Raw genomic sequence first — 17,222 nt, 5'->3', positions numbered from 1 at the left:
CAGCCTTACTGTGTGGCGTTCTCATCCTTGGATTCTCTTCATCCCAGGCCATTCTCATGCACATGAAGAAACACGCCCAGGAAACTGGGCTGGAGCTTTGAGGACTCACCTGCTCCTTCCTTAAACCCCTATCCTTCATAACCCCTCATATTGGGGGGGGGGATGTTTATCGGGACCCACCATGTCGGTCGAATGTCTCTGAAGACTCCGTCCGTTGGATTCCAAACCACATCCCGCTACTGAAACGACGACTGACTTTTGTATTCTTGTTCTAACACAGTGTTGTGTGTTTCAGTCAGACAACACTGCAGTGACCAAAGTTACACCAACAGTTGTGACATGTTTTCTGAAGAAACTCGGGAGTTGCCGTGGCGACAGGGAACAGTGTTAGTTGTAGGGAGTATGGCATGGGATTAAAGATGTTTTATCGTTTCGTGATGTTTTTGAGCAGCTTTTTTTGTCGTTCACACCTGATCCAGAGTGATTTTAAAACGATTTCTTTAAGACTTAAATTTTGCACTACTTTTTTTTTCCTGTCAGAGATTTAAGATTGAGGTTTCTGTTGCTCATAGATGTCGAGAGTTTGAGGGATTTCGGTGCAGTGCAGTGCGACTTCTGTGCGAATTTGCCGTGAAAACAGAACCAGGAAGTGATGCTGGTGTGTGCTTATCTGTGTTTTCGGGTTATTCAGAGTGTTGTGACAAAATTCCGTCTGGGAATGTTTGTTTCGAAAAGGTTTTTTTTTTTGTTTTGTTTTTTTATTTTAAACTTTTTTTATTGGAGGCATCGAACTGATGGCGTCAGATTTGGGAGGAGGTGAAGGAAGTGCGACAGACGTGTTCGATGGAAGTGTCAGGAAGAAAGATTTAGATTCATCTCCCATGCCATCACTTCATTCACCGAAACTGCTGCCGCCCAAAATTTCTCGTTTCACTGCTGCCACCTGAGGAAAAACACCATGTTCCCGACTCTGCCCGGCATTCCGGAGTTTCTTCACCTTTTTGTACTTGTCATTATTCAAAGTTCAATCTGTGACATTTATAATAACTATTAAAGCTGACTATAAAACATGAGTATGGTTGATTTGTGGAAAAAGAACGGGAAACACTCCGCCGTCCATCCCAGTTACCAAAGTCGACCAACTTTTATTGATGCATGTTACAAGTTCTCCTGCTGGATGAATCATGTGGGCGGATGTTGCTGCTGCCGGGCTCTGGACCTGCTGTGAGCTGGAGGTCACATGACTTGCTCAGCTGTGAGCGAAGAGCTGTGGAGTGTCTTGACAAGAACGACGATCGATGGCTGTGAAATAAATGCTCCAGGAAATTACACGGTGATGTTGACGTCACCGCAGACAGAGTGCGGCAGCAGGAGGAGTGACTGGCAGGTGGTTCCCACCCAGTGCTGAGGTAAAAGGCTGGTATTTCTGGTCCTTCTGTGGATTCGGGCGAGGAGACGGTCCTCTCTTAGGTGTACATGGTCAACTGCAGCCACTGCAGGGAAGCATGGTCGGTGAATTCAACTGTAATTCAGTCAGTAGATCCAGAGGAGTTTAGAGAAGCTCTCCTCACCTCCAGCACACTGAGACTGATGATTCCGTCGCCGTTCTGATCGAATGCCTGGAAAGCTCCTGGAGGGAAGCAATGAGCAAGTTGAAGCTCAGAAGGGGGCGCTCAAGTCAACTACAAAAAGACTTCGTGCCAATATAAACTGACTATTGTTGAGCTGAATTAGGGTTCATAGTTTGTCATTGAAAATAGTGTTTGTTTTTTGTGAAAACTTTTACCAGCAATTCCAAACTATAGATATTTTTTTCACATTTTTCCCACATTCAAAACAGAATTCAAACCTAATTTTGCAGCGTCAAACTTTTAGTCAATTCCTTTTTTCATGATCAAAACATTGTTTTGGATTAAAATGTATTTCTTAACACCTGAAGCCATTTTTAAAATCAGAATAAACAAGACAAATAAATAAATTTATTCAAATTACTTATTGTATCTATTCAGAACATTGCTTTCTGGGGTCAAAACATTCTTTTGGATTCAAAACTTCTTGTGCTCATTGTAATTTAAATGAAAAACTATGTGAAACCGTAAGAAAAAAATCCACTCAGGACAATACACTGGAATCAATCCTGGACCAGACACTCACGGAACATGGCCTGGAGACGGACCAGGCAGCAGATGAAGCTGTCAAAGTCGATGTTCATTTTCTCGTTGGCGTAGCGCATAGCGATGAGGTCGTACAGCTGGTTGTTGAGGCGGAAGCCTGAGCGGGACACAAGACACATGGCTGTACGGTGACAACAACATTCAGAAGATGAATTCAGGTTGTCAGGTGAGCGGCAGAACGGACCTTTTTTAAAACACCTGGTTAGTCACAAAAGTTCTGTTTATTAGTGAGGTGTGAGGTTGAACTTGAGCCAGAGAGTGAGAGGTTCCGTACCTGCATCATTGATGGCGTTCCTCATCTCATAGCTGTTGATGCTGCCGCAGTCTTCTGAGTTGTAATGTTTGAAGATTCTCTGTGAGGGTTGAAGCGCAGACAACACAGTGCTTGTACTTCACAGTAGGATCCAAGAGACGTTCCTCCTCACCTGCCAATGTTTGATTTTATTCCAGAGAATTCTGAACTCTCGGAGGTTGAGCCTGCCGGTGCCGTCCATCTGGCCGCCCGGTTAAAGTCAACACTTTCAGTACAGACCAAACGTTAGTTTAGTTCAGACTGGTCGCGCTCCTTTTCGGGTCACACAGCCCGATGCATTTGATACGAAGGATACGTCCATCAAGGCCACCATGCTCCTGCAGCTCTCCAGACTGAAGCAATTGCTCCGTCCCTCCTTGTCTGCGGGACACAGGGAAAAAACTGGATAATACTCTCTTAAGATCTTCAAAGAGGGAAAATGAATTGCTTTAACTAAAACTCACGTTTAATGATCAACCGGTTCAGAACTTGTTGCAGGTCACTGGCAGTCAGCTCCATGTCCTGCGGTCACATTTTGAAAATCAACTGTCCATCTTTCTCCAGTTCCCATGTTCATGAAGGTCATAGTACTCACCTCACCACCCAGCTCCTGAAACATGCCCCGGAACAGGTTTTCCTCTTCGCTGTCGTCGCCCGGTGTGGAAGGCTCCGGCTGGATCGAAGAGATAATTGAGAAAGTCAAAGGGAAAAAGTGAGAGTTAGTGAATGTTTCCCACTTGACTTCAACTATTCTTTCAGATGTGATGTTGCTATTTGGGTTTGTCCGCAAATGTCACAGAGATTTTCAATCAAACTGACTTCCCGGGCTCTTTGTGTTGTCAGCTCATGACCTTTGAAATTTTCGGTTTCATGCGACGCTCATGAGACTTATCGGAAACGACACTTACCCACGGATGATCCGCCTCGATCCTGTTCTCTATCTCCCTGGGAGAAGACCAATAAAAAGCAGTCACCACGGTGACAACATCATGCCTCTGATGTCCACCACAGAAACACTGAGTCGCTCATTCTATCACACAAAAACACATTTACCTCAAGGTTTTATACAGTATCTCTCTAAAAAAATGTGTTTTTCTTAAACATGTTTTGTGACAAAACTAACTCCTCAAGGCCCTTAAAGGAGGCAGGTTCATTTTTGTCTCTCTTCCTTCTTCAACATCCTTGATAAGGACAAAACAATGCCATTTGTTATCACTCCATTGTTTGAATCTTGAATCTGGAACATATAATTTGTTACGAAATGTGTTTAAATTGTTTAAAAAAAAGGGTACGATGTGACATTATGCTAGCATCTACAATGTCGATTTTCAAAAATACATTTATATATGAAACTATTTTGTGTATTTCCAACGATTATTGAGTAGTTCAATACTTGCTTTGGTACGAGGTCACTAGCCAACTAGCTAAAGAAGCTGACTGAGCACCTGAGTACACTTGTGTATTTTTACACTACAATGACCTTGTTGAAAATAGTTTGTGTCAGAGTGACGTTTGGAAAACACAGAATTAATCCCTCTGTGGAGGTAAAAAACAAACAGTAAACATTTTCCATCTCTTGTTTCCCATCTGCATCCGTCACGCAGCCTGGTCCTGATCCGGCTCGGCGTGGTCCCGTCCCTTCTGAGCAGCCTGGTTCGGGAGGTTTGTCGAGGCTGGATTGTGCAGAATTGAACATTTCTCTCAAGTTTACCAGATCACGCTCGAATCTGACGTGGCTTGTCCTAAAAAAGATTCCATAACCGCTTCGAACTGGGGCCGATTTGTTCCAACTCTACAAATCAAATTGTTGTTAAAATCATCTGTTCGTGTTGCAGACCCCCAACATCAAGCAGCCCCGTCCAAACCCCACCAGCAGACCAGACACACGAGCAAAAGACGTAAAGTAGGGAGGGGTATTAGCTTAGCTTGGACCCTGGGTGGCGTCAGAGGAGATCGGACTGGGTCGGTTTGTCTTGGGCAGTTACTCATATGTTGTTTCCGAGATGTGAACACAAGTGACTTCATCCCGGCTGGAGACCTGCACTTTGGTGATCAAGGCGACTCGGCGCTAGATGCCGGAAACCACGTGTGCAGCGCGACTCCACACAAACATGATAAATGCCGGGCAGTAAAGGGTCTGATCGCTGTCTGGCCGGACAACATCATTCAAAAACAACTTCAACTGCAACTGCTCCCAGAACACTGAGGTGTGCAGCCGGGAGCTGCAGGAAAATTGTGCTTAGGAACAGGAGCGCAGCGCAGCGGTCCAGGACTCGCAATGTGTGCGGATGTTTGATAACTCACAGGTTTTCGCCTTTATTGGGCTGATAAACACCTGATTTTTTTGACAGACAGATTTGCTTAAATGAATAATGCAGCACCCTGAAGTAACTGTTTTCACTGCTGTGATGTGGCTGCAGCACAGCTGTCTGCATGAGGAGACAGCGAGGAGGAAAGACGCAGCTTGATTTTCCCCAAGTTACTGAAGATCACCAGACTTAATCGATCAATGGATAGATAGATCAAAAAATGCTAAAACAAACACTAAAACAATGCAACGTCTTCACATCCCTGCTCCCCAAAAAGGCTTCTACACTTGATGGGGGGCGCAAGACAGGCATGGGGTAAAGGAACTACCCAAGACAAACCGACCCAGACAGTTCAGTGGAAACATAGTACCAAGTTTTCAGCTCAGATGTGTGTCAGTAGCTCCTTTTGCTAGATGTATGAGGAGCTCTGCCACCAACAAGACATGAGACGTGGCTCATTCAAGTAACTACTGGTGTTTACTTGGACATAACGTTAAGAAGTTGCTTGTTTCAACTCAAGACATGTCCGCATTGGATATTGGAATTAGAGGAAGGGAAATATGCTTAATGGGAACTGAAGTTGGGCTATCATGGACTCCACCAATACCCATCCCCACAGAGACGGCTTCACATTTAAATGTGCAACGTTAGTTTGGCATCAAGCAGGGAAATCAATGGCCTGTCCCCCCGACCGCCGACCCCACTCACTCTGACGTGTTCCTCTTTTCGGAGAAGACACGCAGGATGAACTCTCCCTCCTGGTGCGGCTCGTAGGTGGAAGGAACGATGACATACTCTCCGGGGCTCAGGCTGAAGCGCTGGGTCACCTCCCGCAGGTTGATGTAGGACTTGCTCCGTGCTTTGGTGTTGTTGAACAGGAAGAAGTCTTTGGGCATGTGCTGCTTGTTGCCGTGCATCTGGACAAGAGAGGATTAGCAGCTGATGGAGAGCGGAAACAGCTGTTTCGGAAGTGCTGCCGTACCTCCTTTGGAACCTGTTCAGAAAAAAGACAGGGATTATTGCTCAGGAAATGTCAAGCTAGAAGGTGAAAATGTAACCGATGTAAACCTCGTAGATGGCGAATCCTATGGTGTAAAGGTTGCCTCCCATTCTGCGCTCCTTCCTCCTGTTCTTCTGCATCAGCGCCACCACGAAGGTGCAGCCCATCTCGTTCTCCTCATTATCGTCGTCCTCCTCCAGCAAACGAAGCCGGTACTGAGGGTTGGTCCAGAAGGTCTCTGTCGGACCACCAGTTTAATGACTTAGACGGACAGATAACTTGGAAGCGAAGCACGGTACCTGGGTAGTTCCTGCAGCCGCCAGCCGAGCAGCCCCTCACCCAGCGGCCCTCGTTCACGGACACGGTCCACTTGTGGATCTTGTCGTCCTCCAGGGCGTCCGGGGTCAGGTTGCAGATCTCAATCTTGGTGAAGTTCTTTTTAAAGTCCTCAAATGACATCCTTAAAGAAAAAAGTCACTTATTTTCAGACTTTTATTTTATTCCCAGCTCCAGATCACTTACCAGAACTCCCCATCCTCTGCACTCTGGTGCTGCAACCTGTCTTTGTCAGCCGTGGACAGCATGGCCCACTCCTTCGAGCTGCCGGAGGTCGACATTAAAAAAGCTTAGCCCAGAACGGACCACTGAAAAACGAAGGTTTGTTTTACTTGTCACTCCAGGGTCCGTTCCATTCCACTTGACCCCAGGGGTTCCTGAGACGCACCAGTCGAACTTTAGTGTCCTTGCTGAGAAGTTTACACTAAACAAACAGAAAGGCTTTTTAAAAATGTTTGTCTCTAATACACTCCCCGCAAAAAGAACTTGGCTTTACCTCCTCCACGGCGGTCACAGAGTAGGCGTGGCCCTTCACAAGACCAGTCAAAGTGCGGGTTTCATAGCGAGCAGGAACCAGCGACTGCAACATTTAATAATATATGAAGTTATCAACAGTAAAATACAAAAAAAAGATGTGCTTCAATCCGGTCACTGGGTTGGACTTGACTGACAGGGTCTCTTTGAAGCGCCAATGTGGGCGTGGACTAAACTGTTTGGTTCTGTCATTTCTCATTACTGAACTGTTCATTTCTTTCTTTAAATATAATACATTTTTTAAAATACTTTTCTTTTATTTAACTTGGGTCACAGCCTGTCATTACAGGGTGAGAGCCAAAGCCAGAGATTCACTAGGGAAAGTGGGATGAGTTGTCATGGCACCGGGAGCCCGAGCTGATGCCGATAAATCCCCATGTTTATTGACCCGGGTCCAAATACCGGGTCGACCCAATCATGTAACTCAGAATTATCAGGTTGAACTACTTATCCAGGTAATTTCGCCACGGTATAAAGGTTTAATGTTTAAAAGGTTTCCATGGTCATGTGTCATAGGATAAGATAGTCATTCTAAGATATTTATTGGTAAACAGTGCTCACATCAATGGAACAGCCCATGAGGGAGCCTCTCTCCAGAGCTTTCTTCATGATCTTGTACAGCTCTTTGGGTGCTTCCTTCAACTCGTAGAACTCAGTTACCCCACCAGTGAAGTCCTCCATGGCCTCTGTGGTGTTGCCACCTTTCAAGGCCTCGTAAGAGCCGTGCAGCCTGAACACAGAGAAAAGTTTTATCACCGGGATTTGTTCCCTTTCATCCTCCTACTCACTTAGCGTAGGCCTTCTCCAGGAGAGCGCTCCAGAACTCATTCCTCTCAGCAGACTTGGTAAACACCAGCTGGTTGTTGGAGGTCGGGATGCGGTCGTCGATGACCACGTCCACCCAGTCGCCGTAGCGCCAGAACTGGAAAAGCGAATCCGCTCTTTAAAAAAAGGCTGGTAACATCGAATAACAAAACAAGTCGAGTGGAAGGAACCTGGAAGTGGAAGATGCCTGCATAGCCATCAGAAAAACTTTGCTCTGGAGGAACCACCCGGAAGAGAAGTTTCTCGTTCAGGGTGAGACAAGCAATAGCCGCCAGCAACCAGCAGTCACCTGGGGACAAGAGGCGGACGCTCGACTCAAGTGTTTAAAATGGTCTGGGCTCATGCTGGAACTAGATGTTCCATAAATAAATAAATCATGATATATTTTCCATTTGTTTCCGTAAGAAGCCTGGCAAAAGCACAACCAAGTGACAGTAGCTACAGTCTTCCACAAATGAATAGCGATTTTCTATAGGACTTTAAGCACAACTGCGCTTTGGCCGAGGTTCCTTTGGTGGTGTGCACTGGCATTTTTTCAATGAACCGAGCGTGCCGTGGCTTGAAAAAGGTTGAAAAACACTGCGCTATGATCCAGCCTTTGTGTGTCTCCCATTGTTTGTACGTTGCTCAACATAAACAGAAGCACAACTGGTTGGATGTTCTTCCGCGAGAGTAAGCATAAAGCAGGGAGGCCACTGCAGGTGAAGGTTGGACTGGTCCTTTCCTGCTATTTCCTCTTAAACTACACAGAGAAGTATCACGGCGCACAACAGATATTCATCATCAGGAATGGCAGCAGTGTTTTACCGAGGTCTCCCTGGCAGATGTCAGTCCTGTTGGCGCCACCAACAATGAACTGAGGGTTCTCGCAAATTTCCTGCGAACAGCAATGAAGATAACTGAGATTACATGAAACAGTGATCCCAGACGATTCCCATTCCCATCCTTCTAACTGCCACCTCCACTCCCTACCTTCGGCCTCTTCCAGACGATGTTCTTGACCTTGTTGGATTTGTGCCCGAGGTCCCTGAATCCCAAGGACTCCACCGATGCTGGAAAGGTTTCATCCTCAAACAAGGTCTTCCTCTGAAGGTACTCCTCTTTGATGGTGTTAAAGTCCTGGCTGTTGAAGCGCAGAGGCTTGATCAAAGAGCCTTCACCGTCTCTCCTCTCCCGCTCCCGGATCAGCCGGTCGCAGATAAAGCCAGACGGTCTATAGGGCATCTTAACTTTGCCTTTTCCCTTTCTGTGTTGAAAATAAGAAACTGACTTTCGCCACATTGGTCAAGTCTTACAAAGCTCGCAAAAACAAAAACAGCTGGCGTGAATCCCAACAGCGATTGTCTGATTGGCTGTAAGCGGCGTGACGCGCCCCCCTTTCCTTCGTCGCGGTCGATGCAACGGTAGACGAGAGAGCAGGTGCATTCACCTTGGCATTACCATGCAAATACACAATCACAGAGTGGCACACATCACAAGGATCTCCGTTTGTTGCATCGCCATTGGTCCAACTGACAAAGATCTTTCCCCCGGCTGTGTGTTTTGCTGTCATCATTGTTGGGTGACAAAAAGGCCAGTGGGCTGGAGCAGAGGGCATGTAAAGAGCGCTGGGTAGTTCACCTGCCTCAGCAGAAGGCATTCAACCTGTTTAAACCTGTTCTCAATGGAGCCAGTCGAGCACTCTCAGCATAACTGCAGCATGTCGGCGATACCAAGAAGATTTGGACACATTCACGTGTCTTCGCTTCATTTGCCCAACTAACGCATTCACCAAAACTATGTCTCTGACTCGTAAAAGCGAGTACAAAAAGAGTTCTCTGAAAAAAATGTGAGCATTTTGATGCCATATTTGAAGCTATATTTCCTTCTTTATTAATGACTCAATTGTTTTTTTTTCCTTATATGAAGCATAAAAATCATTAAAAATGAAACAATTCCATTTCATTCCAGCTTGTTCTTAATGTGTGTCAAATATTTCTTGGCCATGAATGGTGGAACTGTGCGCTAACTAACGCACAAATGCGCTTTAGTTATGTAACAGAAATAATGTAGTTTGGGAAGCTACTGTTTTGGGTCAATGTGCAACGTTAGCTCTTAAAAATATGATTCACTTTTCCTTCCGTTTCAGGGTTCAGTACAATAACGTCAACAACTTTTAGGTTGTAGTGTTTCTCAACGTGTTCATGTTAACAGGCATCGACTGGAATCACATGTGAATTTATACCTAGATCTTTGTCTTATTCAATTCTACTTCCATAGTTATAGTGCTCACGAATTACATGTTAAGACGTACGTCCTATTTCAGAACATGTGCAGCGTTTACTTCCCGACTTCCATTCATAGTCTGGTTGACTAGTTTGTTTCCTTCAAAATGAATGTAAACAAAACAGTGTTTTCACACTTAGTTCAGCAAAATACTTTCTTGACAAAATTAAGTTTATTTGAATGACTCAACTCTGTCAACAAACATCTTCAGATCCAGACTTGACCAGTGAGCAACTCTTGATTTGAGCATCAGTTTCACCTTTGTCTTTGAACCTTCACCCCTCCGCTGTTGTCAGTCAGCTTATGCAAGCGTTTCCCATTTTACTAGCATTTGTGTCCATAAACAATCGGCGTGCAAGAGGCTCGTTCAGAGTCCCCAACAAATACAACCCCGTTAAAAAAAAACTGTCAACTAGACACTTGGTAAGAGGTTACCATGGCAACCGGAGACAGTTACTCAAGCTGTACTTTGGAAATAAGACGACAGAGGAAAAGCTCAAGTTTGAACAGTACCTCTTTGTTTTGTTTCATCTTTATACCAAACAAAATGCGTGTTCTCACTCCCATTAATGGTACTTTATTTTCCAGTCTTCTGCCACACTGAGCCCCAGGTTTGTGATGGTGAGTCTACAGCAAGTCCCTTCATACTTAAAGGGAGGAGGCTTCTTCACTCCTGACAAATAAAGAGAAGAAACATTTCATTTCTTTACAAAGATGGTTCCTTTGTGCGCTGAAATGTGGAATTACTTGTTAAGCGTCAATAGCAAACCCACTTTACCGACTTTACTGACATGTCAAACTATTATGGGATGTGATTTGTCATCCTCACTTCATTGCAGCCCAAACACGAGCTATCAGCCACTCTAGAGAGGACAGTTTTACACAAACAATTTACTTCATCCTGCATCTATTAAAATATATTTTTTAAATAGCAATAAAATAGCAAACTAATTTTATTTTATTTAATAGAAATTCTAATACTAATATTTTACATTAAAAGAGCTTTAGTTTAAATAAGGTGATATAAAAACTTGAATTATAGCCACCATCGTGATTTATTTTTTGTTTTTGTCAAACTGATGCAAAATAAACAATATTTTGTTGTTTAAATGTATGTATGGGTCCATCATTTGATTCAGTAATATACCAAATTCATTCAAATAGAAAAAATGCTTCTTGAGGCAAATATTCTTATACCATTAAACTGTGATTCATCTTAGATTAATTCATCACAAATTCTCGAATTAAAATTTATTATTTATTTATTTTTGATGGATCATATACCATTGACAAAGTGAGCTCACTTCTCACCTGTCACACTGACAGAGGACGGTTTGTCTTTCACACCCAGAATGGTGACTGACTGGATCACCCTGCTGCAGTCGAATGTCCCCTCTTCACCCACAGGACTCCTAAAACAAGACGACAAACATGTTGAACAACATATTGTTAAAGTCTATGCTGTCGGACTCACCGACAGCATAGACTTGTCGGACTGTCGGACTCACCCACAGAGCAGACGCCCAGAGTGCAGTGTGAATCTGCGTCGACAGAAGGCTTTTTCGTCCCGATAACGAAAGGACCAGCCGTCGTCCAAGTATAGCTCCCCGTCTGCTGACCCCTGCAGTGCAGGTGAAACACATGAAAGTTGCTGAGAACAACAGTCATGACATGTAATAAATCATTTCAAACTACCTGTGTGTCTGACGCCACCGTGACGGACAGCGGCAGCTGCTGATATTCCCAGGAGCAGGAGCCACTTCCTTCAGACCTGCAGACCACCGTCCCTCCCCTCTGAAAAACAGGAACCTGACAAAAAATGAAGCTCTAAAACATATTTCATTCATGAGGTGCTTTCCTTAAACTCACAGTCTCCAGAGTCACGGGAAGATTTAAAGTTCTGCCTCCGCTGTGCGCCACTGCAGACTGCACATCATACCAGACCTAAGAAGACACACCATTAGAGCCTTGGTGTTGGTGTTGAAATCCTTGTGGTGTAAATGATGACCTGATCAGGTCCAGGCAGCAGGACACTGACGTCTCCCGCACCTGGATCTGTGACAGGACAGACCAGCAGCGCTCCTCCTACGTCACATTACAGCGCGTCAGTTTGGAAAACAAAACTCCAATGACTCTTTAAAAAGTTTACCAATCATGTACTGGTTGTCCAGGTCAAAGGTCGTGGTATCTTCAGGGAACTCCACCCAAAGAGGTCTGGGAAATGTTTAAACAGCATTTTGGATACATGTTTTATTAACCTGGCGACAAAGGAAGTATATGAATGAGAAAAGCAGACAGGAGACTCACCGAAGAACAGGCATGCCGGAGGTGTGAGACTGGTGGAACACCGTGTACCAGTACGGCAGCAAGCAGTACCTGGGCACAGGTCATCAAAAACTATCTTCAGTTTGATCAATCAATTTGATTTTTTACTGTATCTTGACAAATTTGCTCATACTTCAGCCCCCAAAATACACTATAGTCGGGATTTTATTTGGGCCCCTGCTATCATATTCATATTTTTCATCATCTGATTTACTGTTTTATTTGATTCACTTTGGAAATTATTAGAAAAATATCATGCCTATTTCCACTTGTGTGTACTGGTGTACCAGTGTACAGTACTGCCCTTGTGTTCTTCAGTTAAAGTCATTTACGGTAGCTCACAACATGAAGGTATTTGCATTCCAAATTCCTTCAGTGTGTAAAACACACAATAATATTTAGGTTGTGAGAGACTATACGAGACAAGTATAAAACACTAGATACTCGAGACTTTCAAACATGATAATTTGATGTCATTAATTTTTTTTTGCAGATAATATATTGGATCCAAAACCCGGATGTTGATTCAAACCTGTGCTGGATTGCAGTGCGGATGGCAGCAGTGACCTCCTCCCCAAATAGCCACGGCTCCCGGCGCTTCGTCTGCCTCTCAGAGTGACCTCGGAAGAAGGGCTGCAGGGATCCGGCCTGGTACCAACGCACCAGCAACTCTGGGTCTGGATCCTGAACGAACCCGCCGACATCAGCTGAAACAAATAAATAAACATCTCTGAGGTATTACTGCACCAAACAAAGCAAAGTGTCACCAATCCCCCGCATCTAGTCGTATTGTTTTGGACTGCCTCCTGCTTTCTCTCCTGCTCTCTTCCAGGATTGGGGATCTTCTTCCCGAGTTTGGGAGTTTATGTTGATCCATCTCCTTTGTTTCCCGTGTCTGTGCCCGTTCTCCATGGTTCCTCTCGCCCCAATCTTGTGGACCTACTCTGTCTCTTGGACTCTGGTTCTCCTCCGTTGTTTTGAGCTCATGGACGCTGGTTTTGGTTTCTGAACTGTTTGATTTTATTTTCCCGACTGTGTCTCCCTCTAGTGTTGAGATATTTTTTGTATCGTTTTGTTTCTCCTGCCTCCTTCTAATGTAGAAGTAGAGTGTAATTCTGTTACTGTATAGTAATTTTTTTGTTCTTTGTTTACCTGCCTCCTTCTAATGGTGAAGTTGAGTGTATTTTGTTAGTTTTATTGTTGAATTGTTGGACTTGACCTTGTCTCAGTCGCCTCCCTGCTGCATGTGGGTCACCCGTCAAAAAGACCCTGTCAATCCACAACACTGTTTTACTTCCACCGTGTTGCTCACCTCCACAGAACATGATCCCAGCTACACTTAAAGACAGGAGCATTGGAAGGGAAATCTTCAGATACTCCCAAGTCGCAACATTGTCGCCGGTCCACACGGCTCCTGCATCACGTGACATCATGAAAATAAGCCTTTGAAGTGACGCAGACATCCCAAACAACCTAGTCGTTGTGATCCGGCGAAGAAGGAGCGGGACAACACGAAGGGCCTCTCAAACCCACCCGACCGAGTCATCAATCCGTCCACCGTGGCCATGTGCTGGAACACAAATACAAAACCTCTATTTTCGTGGCTTAGTCGTCGGATCGCTCAAACACAAACCTGGTAAAAGCCATATAAGTTGTGTAGCTCCCTGTGTTCCCAGCCCCCGTCATGCACTGCATCTTTGGGCATCGTCTGTTCTGGGCCGCTGAACACAGACGGCTCGTTCATGTCGTTCCACACATGCAACGTCGCTGTGGAACCCTGAGTGAACAGGAGAACCTCCCCATGAAGAGTCACTTATCTCGTGAATCACCTCAGTGTAGGCTTCTAGGTAGGAGGGCATCTGGGCGTCTGCAAAACATGAAAAAATGGACGAACCATTCCCGACCGTAGCTTGGCCGCTAGATTACGCCGGTGTATATGGTGGCATCTGGTGGCCAAAGCTGTTTTGCAGACGCCCAGACGCCCACCTAGCAAAAAGCCTGCCTCAGTGAGTGACCTCGTATTTATCCAGGGAGAAGAGTCTGGAGTACCACGCTCGCGTGTGTGGGCTGCTAAAATCAAGATAGGACGACGGTCCTGGAACAGAAGTAGATTTGAATGAAGTGAATAGCACCTGAACAGAGCACGGGCTGGTGATACCTGGCCAGCAAGTGCCTTCGAATACGTGTCCGTCTCTGCTCCTGATGAAGTGTCCCCCATCTCTGGCTTCACAGTAGATCGACCAGTCGGGATCCACTTTGATGTGCGGATCACTGATCACCACCAGCTGTGAAATGTTTACTTTCATGACTTGGCCGCTTTGATGGAAATTCAACTTCACCTTTCTCTTTTTCTTCTCCAGATGCCGCTGCAAACCGCTCGGATCCGGAAAACAAACGGGGTCCCAGGTAAAGTATCTCTTCCCGTCCGTGTGCTCGATGTCCAGCCAGAGGACATCATAAGGGATGTGGTGAGAGTCGAACCCAGCGTCCACTTGCCTCACGTCAGTGTCGTCGTTGTAGTTCCAGCGGCTCTGGTGATAGCCCAGCGCAAACACCGGGGGCAGGGTTTGGAATCCTGATGGAGAGACACATGCAGAGTGTAAAGTGTAAATGAAAGTATCTCCATGAAAAACTGTACGTGCTTTCACGTACAGATCTTACTGTTGGGGGCGCCACACATGCCGCCATATGTGGCAAGTGTATTAAAACTCGTCTCATAGCCCAGAGGTGAAAACAAAAAACTTCTAACGGCCCTCTAGGGGGCGCTCGCGGCTCAACTATGGGCCCCGTCCCCATGGTTAAGAATCAATGGTCCATGGCAATGATTTTTGATTAAAAAAATACAAAGTGGATTTAAAAACTGAGGTTGAGAAAGAGTTCTCTGATGTTTATTAACAAGACGTAACATGCAATTTAAAAAGCGAACTACCGCAAACAAGTCACTACAACGGAAAGATGTACTTGGCATGTACTTTTGAAATGCACGTTAAGTTAACGTTAAGTCGACCTCACGCATTTTATCGCTCCTTTTTCCATAAGAACGTCTTTGCTCCTTAGTGCAAACTGTTGTTTGTACCTGTTAGCTGAGCATACTGGGTGAACAGCTGCTGTGGACTGGGTCCAAGCAGAACCATGCAGTCAATCACTCCACTCTCTGACAGCCAGTGTACATTAGTGTGAGGCTGCACCCGCCTCCTCTTCAGGGGCGGAGTCTGCTCATCCTAGAGTGGACAAACATCACATAAGCAAATGCACAACTCTAGAGGAGACAGAGACAAAAAGGCGGACTACACCTGAAGGTCATTGGGGTTGTGACTGATGTTGACAAAAGTCTCTGAGGCGTTAAGCCAAAATATTCCCAAAGATCTGTCAGGACTGTGGGCCACCAGCAGAGGTACCGAGCCGTAAAGGCCCAGGCGGGAGTGCAAGTCGTAGGCGAAGACGTCCAGGTTGTACAGCCGATAAGGCTCACCACCCCTGATGCGTGATGAAAACATGTTACAGAGGAAGGTTCTGAACTGGATCAACATGTACCTGGTGTCTCTCAGCCGCAGATGATCCGCATGCTCGGGGAGACCAAACACATGATGGATGTCATGAAGACAGAAGTCCAGCCCGACGCTATTGGGGCCTGCACACACACAAAACAAGCTGGAACATCTCTGTGTTATTTCTATGGAAAAATATGCAGCAAATGTTGCACCAACCTCTGACCTCACTGCTGTGACTCGAGGCTCTGAGAAGACACACAAAGGCAGCGATTCAAGGTTTGTTTTACCACTAAATAAGAGGTTGTCTTTATACTTCTGCATTTGGAGAGTCTCAAACCAAAGCTTTCCCTGTGAGTTGAGCGTCACCAACACTTTGTCACCGCACAGAATCTCCACTTGGAACGGAAAACGCCACACACGGAGCCTGTGTTGACATGTTGACCAGAGGAGGGCGACATACTCCTCGGTCTGTTCCTCCAACCTCAACCTGCAGAGAAGAAAATAATTGGCCAAGAAATGTTTTATATATATATATATATTTATATTACAACATATTTAATCTTAACGCTCTTTGTTTTATGTTATATATATATATATATAAAACACACACACACACACACACACACACACACACACACACACACATATATATATATATATATATATACACACACACACACACGTATATATATATACATGAAATCATTCAGAGAACATTTCCATCAAATTTTCAATTTGACTAAAAGTAACTGATGGAAATGTAATGCAACTTAGTAATACTCAGCAAGATATTAAAATTTATAGAATATTCTATATACTTCCAACGACAGACACTTACTTTTCACACTGAGTTTCATCAACTAACACGTCTTTGACTCTGTATCGAGCTTTGACAGGATGAAGTTCATCAATTAATAACCGTATCATTCCACTTTTACAGGGTGACAACAGGAGAAGCAGTTTGCTCTGTAACCACAAACAAAACAGGTGAAGGGGTGAAGTAAATTCTTGGGTTTTAGATGTGATACCTGTGTCGCCAGCTCCTCCAGCTCAAACCGTGCGCCCTTCTCTGTGAGCACCAGCGAGTCCAGCAGAGCTCTGTGGCGACAGTTGGGCCCTTGCATCCGCCGTCTTGAACGAAGAATCACGCACATTTATTACACGCACAGCTGCAGTATTACAGCACAATAGACTTGTCATTAGGTTTAACTTACTTGTAAAAGGCAACTTGATGACTTTTCTTAAACTTGTCTTTCCCTTCATCATCTGGAACAAAACTGAGACCATAAAACAAACGTGTTATTGGAGGAAAAAAGTGTTTTCGACTGCATGTTCATTTAAGCAAATAGTGTTTTACAATTTCATTCAAAGCTTGATGAAGATTAAATTGATATTTGGGATTAACACACGTATCACATTGTATAATATTTCGGCAGTTTATGCTTAATTTCATGACATAGTTGCACAGAGGTGCAGAAAAACATATCACAGCAAAACATAGTTGCTTTAAAGATTGAGGTCATATTACCTAAGATCTGGTGGATTCGCCATGTCAACACGAACCGACGACGGGCAAGTCTCCTTTAAAATAGTGAACACTTGTTAGTGAGCAGCGCCACAATATTTGTTTACATGTGCACAGTTCCGTTCTGTCCGTTCCGTTGACGTTAG

The 17,222-nt window shown here is 44.8% G+C and overlaps 3 protein-coding genes across 10 annotated transcripts in view; 1 reads left to right on the top strand and 2 right to left on the bottom strand.

Annotated features, from left to right (window-relative positions):
* The window catches only part of znf106a (zinc finger protein 106a), a 12,228-nt gene extending 11,162 nt beyond the window's left edge, over positions 1 to 1,066 (top strand). Inside the window, exon 21 of the mRNA XM_053845983.1 lies at positions 48 to 1,066. Within this exon, the coding sequence (XP_053701958.1) occupies positions 48 to 101 (54 nt within the window). The 3' untranslated portion in view covers positions 102 to 1,066. The remainder of the gene's footprint in view (positions 1 to 47) is intronic.
* Positions 884 to 10,364, bottom strand: capn3a (calpain 3a, (p94)). 4 transcript variants are annotated; one of them, XR_008412709.1, is made up of 22 exons: positions 8,443 to 10,083; positions 8,278 to 8,347; positions 7,641 to 7,759; positions 7,434 to 7,567; positions 7,207 to 7,375; positions 6,608 to 6,691; positions 6,444 to 6,535; positions 6,298 to 6,375; positions 6,075 to 6,235; positions 5,844 to 6,013; positions 5,758 to 5,769; positions 5,484 to 5,692; positions 3,375 to 3,411; positions 3,062 to 3,139; positions 2,931 to 2,988; positions 2,774 to 2,847; positions 2,600 to 2,668; positions 2,449 to 2,527; positions 2,155 to 2,271; positions 1,572 to 1,630; positions 1,399 to 1,493; positions 884 to 1,302 (listed from the first exon to the last, which is right to left on the bottom strand). XR_008412709.1 is itself a non-coding variant. In XM_053845992.1 (22 exons), the coding sequence occupies exons 2-22, from the start codon at positions 8,692 to 8,694 to the stop codon at positions 1,467 to 1,469; spliced, it is 2,148 nt and encodes a 715-aa protein (XP_053701967.1). In that variant the 5' UTR covers positions 8,695 to 8,716; positions 10,249 to 10,364; the 3' UTR covers positions 884 to 1,466. The 4 variants fall into 4 exon arrangements, 3 of the variants coding, with proteins under 3 accessions (XP_053701967.1, XP_053701965.1, XP_053701966.1); XM_053845992.1 differs by adding an exon at positions 10,249 to 10,364 and having other exon boundaries at positions 884 to 1,493; positions 8,443 to 8,716; XM_053845990.1 differs by having other exon boundaries at positions 884 to 1,493.
* ganc (glucosidase, alpha; neutral C) lies at positions 10,232 to 17,222 on the bottom strand. Of its 5 annotated transcripts, XM_053845988.1 has the most exons (23): positions 17,080 to 17,222; positions 16,766 to 16,828; positions 16,580 to 16,682; positions 16,390 to 16,517; positions 15,865 to 16,038; positions 15,768 to 15,796; positions 15,595 to 15,691; positions 15,354 to 15,537; positions 15,137 to 15,281; positions 14,400 to 14,635; positions 14,076 to 14,345; positions 13,694 to 13,837; positions 13,534 to 13,630; positions 13,373 to 13,474; positions 12,593 to 12,767; positions 12,043 to 12,111; positions 11,885 to 11,949; positions 11,744 to 11,820; positions 11,605 to 11,679; positions 11,431 to 11,544; positions 11,244 to 11,356; positions 11,047 to 11,147; positions 10,232 to 10,408 (listed from the first exon to the last, which is right to left on the bottom strand). In XM_053845988.1, exons 1-23 carry the CDS (start codon positions 17,100 to 17,102, stop codon positions 10,302 to 10,304), a joined length of 2,691 nt encoding a protein of 896 aa, XP_053701963.1. In that variant the 5' UTR covers positions 17,103 to 17,222; the 3' UTR covers positions 10,232 to 10,301. The 5 variants fall into 5 exon arrangements, with proteins under 5 accessions (XP_053701963.1, XP_053701962.1, XP_053701964.1 ...); XM_053845987.1 differs by having other exon boundaries at positions 14,076 to 14,155; positions 14,219 to 14,345; positions 15,595 to 16,038; XM_053845989.1 differs by lacking the exon at positions 16,390 to 16,517.

Source organism: Synchiropus splendidus, chromosome 16, assembly GCF_027744825.2.
Source record: "Synchiropus splendidus isolate RoL2022-P1 chromosome 16, RoL_Sspl_1.0, whole genome shotgun sequence".
In the NCBI taxonomy this organism is placed as follows: domain Eukaryota; kingdom Metazoa; phylum Chordata; class Actinopteri; order Syngnathiformes; family Callionymidae; genus Synchiropus; species Synchiropus splendidus.
This window is presented reverse-complemented; position numbering and strand designations above follow the sequence as displayed.